Genomic DNA, 8,907 nt, shown 5'->3' with positions numbered 1-8,907 from the left:
TCCCAGTGATTGACTAGACCGTAGTGTCTCTGCACCCCAGCTCTGCTTTTACATCATGCACTCTGTAGAGAGTATATAGGATGAGAACTGATGCCTTGCTGCAGCTTCTCTGCTTTCAGTAAAGGTTTAGGTCCCCTTGAAATCTCCCACATATCCGGGCAAGAGTTCATTCGTGCAATTTGGTTCTCAGGAGCGGGAATAATCACAGGAGATCTACTGCGCATGCGCTTATTAAACTCTCACCAGCACAAGATTTGGACTTTAGTAAGGCTTTTGATACTGTCCCACATAGAAGGCTTATCAATAAGCAGTGGCTGAGGGACAGACAACAGAGGGTTGTAGTCAATGGAGTATATTCAGACCATAGTCTTGTTACCAGTGGGGTACCTCAGGGATCTGTTCTGGGACCCATATTGTTTAATATCTTTATCAGCAAAATTGCAGAAGGACTAGGTGGTAAGGTGTGTCTTTTTGCCGATGACAAAGATGTGCAACAAGGTTGATATTCCTGGAGGGATAGACCAAATGGAAAAGGATTTAGGAAAACTAGAGGAATGGTCAAAAATCTGGCAACTAAAATGTAATGTTGATAAGTGCAAGATAATGCACCTGGGACGTAGAAACCCAAGAGCAGAATATAAAATCAGTGATACAGTCCTAACCTCAGTATCTGAGGACAGGGATTTAGGGGTCATTATTTCAGAAGACTTAAAGGTAGGCAGACAATGTCATAGAGCAGAAGGAAATGCTAGCAGAATGCTTGGGTGTATAGGGAGAGGCATTACTAGTAGAAAGAGGGAGGTGCTCATGCCGCTCTACAGAGCACTAGTGAGACCTCATTAAGGCTCCTTTCACACTTGCGCTCGTCGGTCCGCTCGTGAGCTCCGTTTGAAGGGGCTCACGAGCGGAGCAGAACGCCTCCGTCCAGCCCTGATGCAGTCTGAATGGAGCGGATCCGCTCAGACTGCATCAGTCTGGCGGCGTTCAGCCTCCGCTCCGCTCGCCTCCGCACGGACAGGCGGACAGCTGAACGCTGCTTGCAGCGTTCAGCTGTCCGCCTGGCCGTGCGGAGGCGAGCGGATCCGTTCAGACTTACAATGTAAGTCAATGGGAACGGATCCGCTTCATCCGATGTCACCATATGGCTCAATCTTCAAGCAGATCCGTCCCCCATTGACTTTACATTGAAAGTCTGAACGGATCCGCTCAGGCTACTTTCACACTTAGAAATTTTTCTAAGTTATTAATGCAGACGGATCCGTACTGAACGGAGCCTCCGTCTGCATTAATATGATCGGAACGGATCCGATCAAACGCTAGTGTGAAAGTAGCCTTAGAGTATTGTGCGCAGTACTGGAGACCATATCTCCAGAAGGATATTGATACTTTGGAGAGAGTTCAGAGAAGAGCTACTTGCAGGATAAAACTTACCAGGAAAGGTTAAAAGGACCTTAACATGTATAGCTTGGAAGAAAGATGAGACAGAGGGGATATGATAGAAACTTAAAGCGAATCAACAAGGTAAAAGAGGAGAGAATATTTAAAAGAAGAAAAACTGCTACAAGGGGACATAGTTTTAAATTAGAGGGGCAAAGGTATAAAAGTAATATCAGGAAGTATTACTTTACTGAGAGAGTAGTGGATGCATGGAATAGCCTTCCTGCAGAAGTGGTAGCTGCAAATACAGTGAAGGAGTTTAAGCATGCATGGGAGAGGCATAATTTTAATGCATTTTGCACGCACGTGAGAAAAATCGGCATGTATGGTACCAATATAAAGGGAAAATAATAGCATTCTTAACACAGACTGCTTAGTAAATTAGGGATGGAGGGGTTAAAAAATAAAAAAATAATTAAACTCTCCTCTAATTAAGCCCTGCTTCTCTTCATCCTTCTTTGATGCCCAGGAGGAAAAGGACCTGTGGTGACGTCACTGCGCTCATCACATGGTCCATCACCATGAAGAAGACAAAAGAGAACCTGGGCTGTGTGAACAAGTGGATGAGGTGAGTTAAATTATTATTATTTTTAACCCCTCCAGCCCTCTTTTACTAAGCATTCTGTATTACGAATGCTATTATTTTCCCTTATAACCATGTTATAAGGGAAAATAATAATGATGGGGTCCCCATCCCGATCGTCTCCTAGCAACCATGCGTGAAAATCACTTCTATGGGGCCTGCTTTGCGTGAAAAACGCACAATATAGAGCTTGCTGCGATTTTCATGCAACGCACAAGTGATGTGTGAAAATCACTGCTCACGTGCACAGCCCGATAGAAATGAATGGGTTCAGTGCAGGTGCAATGCGTTCACCTCATGCATTGAGCACGCGTAGAAACCTCGCCGTGCGAAAGAGGCCTAAGTCTCTCTACTTTAATATGGATCTATTGAAAGACAAAGGGCAGAAGACTTCGATATTCTCTTCGGTAGCACTTTACATGTGAACTGAACTTTTGCTGCCAGATTTTACAAAAATTATAGTTGATCTTTCGGGGGAATAGTACCCTGTTATCTGCCTCAGGGGCCCAAATCAGAAAAGCTCCCTTAACCCCCACGTGTTATCTATACATGTAGAGCATGGATGTCAAACTCATGGCCCTCCAGATGTTGCAAAACCACAACTCCCATCATTCCCTGATAGCTGTAGTATGCCCAGGCATGATGGGAATTGTAGTTTTGCAACAGCTGGAGGGCCACGAGTTTGACATCCCTGATGTAGAGACACTCTAGGTTCCTTTAATAAAGTAACAGGGGACATAGGAGTGTTAGTTATTTAATTTGATACAAATGTACATTATGCATTTTTTTACATAAACACCCACCACCGAGCTCTTACAGACGACAGTATAAGCAGTTTATGGCATTCGTAGTAACAAAAAAGTCATATGAGGAACCTAAAGGAAGGGTCATTTCAGTCAAAATGAAGTGTTTTCTGCAAGGAGTTTGTAGTCGGCACCAAAGAGAGAAATTCTTTGTACCCTGCAGCAAATTCAGTCATTCTATGGCTAGACGCAGGCTGGAGCATCGAAGGGTTATGCTCCTGGGTGTGTGGAGGCACAGGTCTGCCATCATTACTAGAGATGAGCGAATTTCCACACTTCGTTTTGTTGGTAAAAGGTGAATTGCGTCATAGATTCCGTTACCACGGACTATAACCAATTCTGGATGGAATGCTTTTAGAGGCCTTACGTTATTCATTCCGTCATAATAGAAGTCTATGGGCTGCAAAATGGATCCGTCCCGTTTCTGGCATGCAGGAGAGGACTCCTCTGCATAACCGAAACGGGACGGATCAGTTTTGCAGCCCATAGACTTCTATTATGACGGAATGCCTTTAAAAGCATTTCGTCATAGAATTGTGTTATGGTCCGTGGTAACGGAATCCATAACGCAATTCACATTTTACCAACAAATGAAGTGTGAACGAATTTCAAAATATGAAATTCGCTCATCTCTAATCATTACCTTCTATACAACAGCGGTCCGCAAAGTGTCTCTCTCCAGGGCTCAACAAATGTCTTCAGGTGACATCAGGCAATTTCCTCCAGAACAAACACAGGTACTACAAAAAAAGTCAGTGCAAAGAAGACTGGGAAGACGAGATGCTTATGACACTGTACAGATAGAGTAAACATGGAGCTAAATCATCCCATTTACAGTCACTAAGTAGTCACTCCCTACTTGGCTACAGAAAGTGGCATTGTGCTACTTTTTTTAATTTTTTTTTAAAACAGTTTAAGCCAACCTATAGAATTTGTCCGGTAAAATGCCATGACATTCCGATTTTCTGTACCTATGATGCAGCAGAATGGAATGACTGACACAAAATGTTAATGAAGCCTTAAAGAGCAACTAAACCTTTGTAACAGTTTTTAATATGATGTCCCTAATAAAACTATTTCTAATATACTTTATTAATCAATGTTGTATTTTTCTCACAGCTCAGCCGTGTACGGTGTGTGAAATTTATGAATGGGGCGGCAGCAGCACAGAGTACGGGCAGGAGCGCATACTGCTGCTCCTGCCCGTGCCCTCTGGAGGATTACTAACTCCTGGCATAGCACATGAGTACTCTGTACCCATGTACTATGCCAGGATTAGTTGAGCGGAGTGAGCTCCTGCTTTTGTCTGGTCCGCTAAGCATCCTGCATGTCAACGCTTAGCGGAGCAGGCAGAAGCTGCTCCACTCAGCTAAGGCTGCTTTCACACTAGCGTTCGTCGGTCCGCTCGTGAGCTCCGTTTGAAGGGGCTCACGAGCGGACCCGAACGCAGCCGTCCAGCCCTGATGCAGTCTGAATGGAGCGGATCCGCTCAGACTGCATCAGTCTGGCGGCGTTCAGCCTCCGCTCCGCTCGCCTCCGCACGGACAGGCGGACAGCTGAACGCTGCTTGCAGCGTTCGGGTGTCCGCCTGGCCGTGCGGATCCGTCCAGACTTACAATGTAAGTCAATGGGGACGGATCTGTTTGAAGATGCCACAATATGGCTCAATCTTCAGGCGGATCCGTCCCCCATTGACTTTACATTGAAAGTCTGGACGGATCCGTACGAGGCTATTTTTACACTTAGCTGTTATATGCTAAAATAATGCAGACGGATCCGTTCTGAACGGAGCCTCCGTCTGCATTATTATGATCAGATCCGTTCAGAACGGATCCGATCGAACGCTAGTGTGAAAGTAGCCTAATCCTGGCATAGTACATGGGTACAGGGTACTCATGTGCTAGTAAACCTCCGGGAAGCACGGGCAGGAGCAGAAATATGTGCTCCTGCCCATACTCACTGCGCTGCTGCGGCCCCATTCATAAATTTCCCACTCCGTACACCGCTGCGCTGGAAGCAGTGTACAGAGAACTGAGGTTCAAGTGCACAGTGAATGGTGCGCTTTAGGTAGGAAAAAGAGTAAGAAAAATACAAAATTGATTAATGAAGTATATTAGAAATTGTTTTATTAGGGCATTAGGGACAACATTGTTACAAAGGTTTGGTTACTCTTTAAAGGGAACCTGTCACCCGGATTTTGTGTATAGAGCTGAGGACATGGGCTGCTAGATGGCCGCTAGCACATCCACAATACCCAGTCCCCATAGCTCTGTGTGCTTTTATTGTGTAAAAAAAACGATTTGATACATATGCAAATTAACCTGAGATGAGTCCTGTATGTGAGATCAGTCAGGGACAGGACTCATCTCAGGTTAATTTGCATATGTATCAAATAGTTTTTTTTACACAATAAAAGCACACAGAGCTATGGGGACTGGGTATTGCGGATGTGCTAGCAGCCATCTAGCAGCCCATGTCCTCAGCTCTATACACAAAATCCTGGTGACAGGTTCCCTTTAAAGGCTATGTACACCTTTGGAGGCAATTATTTGTTATGATTGCATTTTACTCATTTTTGTGCTTCAAATCATTTTTTCAAAATGTATTAAAATTATTCAGGCATTCTGTCACAAAGGGTTAACTGTCTAGGAGTGTGAATTGTACTTTTACTTTGTGCCAGTCATCTAATCATCTAATAAAAGCTTATCTCTAAATTACTAAAAGGTCATAAACACTTATTTAAGCCACATTCTTAAGAGATAAGGAGTCATCAGCTGAGAGGGCTGATGGAACAGAGCAAAAACACTGAGCATGCTACCAAAGAATCTCAAGGCAGTACAGAGCAAGGGGCTCAACCTTTTCAATAACGACCAATTGACAAAAATGATTTTTAGCTCAAAATAGAGTACAATGCAGTAATAAAAAAAATGACTCCCAAAAGGTGTACCTAGCCTTTTAAAGGCTATGGACAACTTTGGGGCATTTTTTTTATGATTGCATTTTACTCATTTTGAGCTAAAAATCATTTTTTAAATTGGTCTTTAATAGAAATGTTCAGTTATTCCCAAGATACAGGGGTTAAAGAAAAATCGGTCTGTTTGCAAGCTGTCACTTCCTGTTTTCTTTGATGTGGAACTCCTCTCTGATTTTCTGACCTCAAAAATACTCATTATAGCTCAGTTCTTATCAGACTGATAAGAAAAGGGCTTAAATTAAAACTTTGATTTTAACCCCTATATCTCAGAAAACGCTAAACATTTTTATTGAAGACCAATAGAAAAAATTATTTTTAGCCCAAAATGAGTAAGATGCAATAATAAAAAAACTGCCCCAAAAGGTGTCCATAGTCTTTAAACAGGTTGTTTGGAATTTGAATATAAAAGGTCCCCCCCCCCCCCAGAAACAGCGCCACTTTTGTTTGTGCCATTAACATGAATACGTTGCAATACCAGAAACAAGTAATAAACAGGAGTGGCCTTGCTTCTGGGAAAAAGGCAGACATTTATCCAAATCCAGACCACCTCTCTAAGTCCTGAATTGGCATGGATGCAAAGACAAAAATGATAGGTTGTCGAAGCCTGCTTTGAAAAATGAGCTTAAAGTGGTTTCATACAAAATACAAGAACAGTCTTCTACATGAATCCCTTCCTCCTAAATAACAAAAAGAGATGTTTATTATATATGCATGTGTATATATATATATATATATTTTTTATACATACATATACATACACACACACACACACAGATTCCAGTGTACGTTTAGTGTTGTGACCCATTCACAGCAAAGGAGAAAGATCAGAATGGTCAGTCAAGGATTTTTCTGACCTGCCAGGTTACCTTGGCAAATACACACAGCGGTACCACTGTCAGGTGTGTATACACGCTGCAAGGGGCGCTTCCAGCTTCTTTCTTTGAACTTTAAACTTGAGTGCCTTTGTTGTAACCCTATCAGTGACTTGTCCTCACCAGAGTAGGAAGGCAGATAAAGACGCATTCCCATCGTGAAGCTTCCAATATTTCAACATACTTAAGGGCTTGCATCACAAACGAATATCTGCCAAAGTTTCCCTATGTTGATTGAAACAGAATGAGAGCCAAGATATAGCACCCAAACAGTTCTTATGTAGTTCGATGGAACCAGCAGAGGGAAACAGAGAGAGGCAATAATCTAGTTCCTATCATTCTAGAACCTGTTCTAGGCTCAGACCCAGCTGTCCAGAGATGGCCACCTACTTAATAACAGGCAAAGCGGACATGGACAAAAGAACACCACGCGTCTGAACGCTTATGTGGGGCATTCTCCTTCCCTGACTTATAGCTTATGCCATTCACCGAGAACCTTTTATTCATAACCAGTTGATTCTTGTTTGCATTCAGAATCAGAGTACAGTAAAAATATAAATAAAAAATGACAATGATTCATAATGATAAGTGGGTGGAACTAAGGGTTATTCTTGAAAATGATGTGGAATTTGTGCCATTTGTGGATTGCAAAACTGCAGATTTACAATCCAATTGCTTTGGGTATGAAATATGTTACAGCCATCTCTTCCTATCCATGGCCCATACCGTAGCGGTGCTTCACGTGATGACTTCTACTGGATTCTGCATGTAAATATTAAGAAGCTACAAGAAACTTTCTTTTGGCCAAGTTCAGAAAGGACAGGCAGCAGGACAGGTTCTACAACCAAAAGCGCATTTCTTCTCTGTACACATGGGGAGATTATATATATATATATATATATATGATCTCTGTACAGTTAGGATAGTGTGTATGTCACAATGACTGTATGGTAGGGCATCTCTATGGCATTTCTCTTTGTAAGGGACTGCACATTAAATATTTGGCCTGCAGGGGCAAATGTCTCAATCAGCCAAGAGGGTAGAAGCCCCAGTCTCATCCAACGCTGTGAGAAGTCCTCCATGTCTCATGCTCTTGGCAGCTCTGTATGCCTTTAGAAAGGGCAAGGTTCTTAGAGGAAAATGGAGGTCACTGCTTCTTTTCCCGGGTGGTGATAGTGACCAGCTGTTTAGCTGCTTTGGCAATGTCGTAAGCGCACTGAATGACTTGCTGTGTCAGGAGCTGGTAGTCTACCGTTGCCCCTGGCTCTGGTGGAACAGTTTTCCGGCACTCACTTTGCAGTCGGTAAGCGCTAGCATTGAGCAGCTTCAAGGAGCAGCGTACAGTCTCCAACGCTGGTTTCTACCAATGACAAAAATGAAATGTCAGGAAATCAAATATCAAAAATAACATTATAGCTAATGAGCAGTACAGGGTCCCTATACCTTACTCTATGTTACCCCGCAGCTTACGGAAAATATAAAAAATTGTGAGCTTGATACTGGAAAGAAAGCTGAAGGGAAGGACGCTCCAATGTGTGCAGGCCAGAATTATTCTGACATAAAATATACAGTAAAGTAAAACTTTAGACGTTTTTGTAAGCAGAGGGTTCTTGTCATCTCAAAAAGGCTTTCAGTGTTATGTTAGGTCACTCTGGACTACTTGGTGAACGCTTATGTACAGTCAAGAACTTGTAGAGATCCATAGAGTGGTATCTGGGAAATACTAAAAACCACTAAATCATGCTTAGACACCGATCATACTACTCCCTCCACAGGTCCTTCAGAAGATGACTAGCTGCATGGTCCTTTCCACTAATCCTTTGTCACCTTATGTGTGACCCAGCCCCCCCCACATGCAGACTAGCGCTAATTCCCAGGCTGCACCATTGTTTGCCTTCACAATGCAGCCACTGGCACTTTTTCAAATGACAAGGACGGCTGCAGAACAGCCAGGCTGCACCATGTATGGGCACCCTTGGAGAAGTAGCAATCCTCAGGCCCAAACACACTGACTCCATACATACGTGTGCTGCCGCAATTTCACACAAATTGCATCAGTGGAGCAATACTATCTCTTTGCACATTTGTGAAAGTGGAATTAAAGCGATTTTATGAACAGTCATTAGAAATATTTGACAGGCAAATGTATCAGGACAAGGCATATAACTTCACTAGCAAGTAGGGAGTAATTGTCTAAGCCACTGTATGCTAGGAGTGCTTTTCAGGGCGGCACCTCTG

At 43.0% G+C, this 8,907-nt stretch overlaps 1 protein-coding gene across 2 annotated transcripts in view; it reads right to left on the bottom strand.

Annotated features, from left to right (window-relative positions):
* Window positions 1–5,454: 5,454 nt before the first annotated feature.
* The window catches only part of GIT1 (GIT ArfGAP 1), a 132,901-nt gene continuing 129,448 nt past the window's right edge, over window positions 5,455–8,907 (bottom strand). For both annotated transcript variants that reach the window (XM_044283647.1, XM_044283648.1), the window contains one exon: window positions 5,455–8,029. In XM_044283647.1, coding sequence (XP_044139582.1) covers window positions 7,817–8,029 — 213 coding nt within the window. In that variant the 3' untranslated portion in view covers window positions 5,455–7,816. The remainder of the gene's footprint in view (window positions 8,030–8,907) is intronic.

This window comes from Bufo gargarizans, chromosome 3, assembly GCF_014858855.1.
Source record: "Bufo gargarizans isolate SCDJY-AF-19 chromosome 3, ASM1485885v1, whole genome shotgun sequence".
NCBI lineage: Eukaryota > Metazoa > Chordata > Amphibia > Anura > Bufonidae > Bufo > Bufo gargarizans.
The sequence above is the reverse complement of the archived record's forward strand: the minus strand, read 5'-3'. Positions and strand labels throughout refer to the sequence as shown.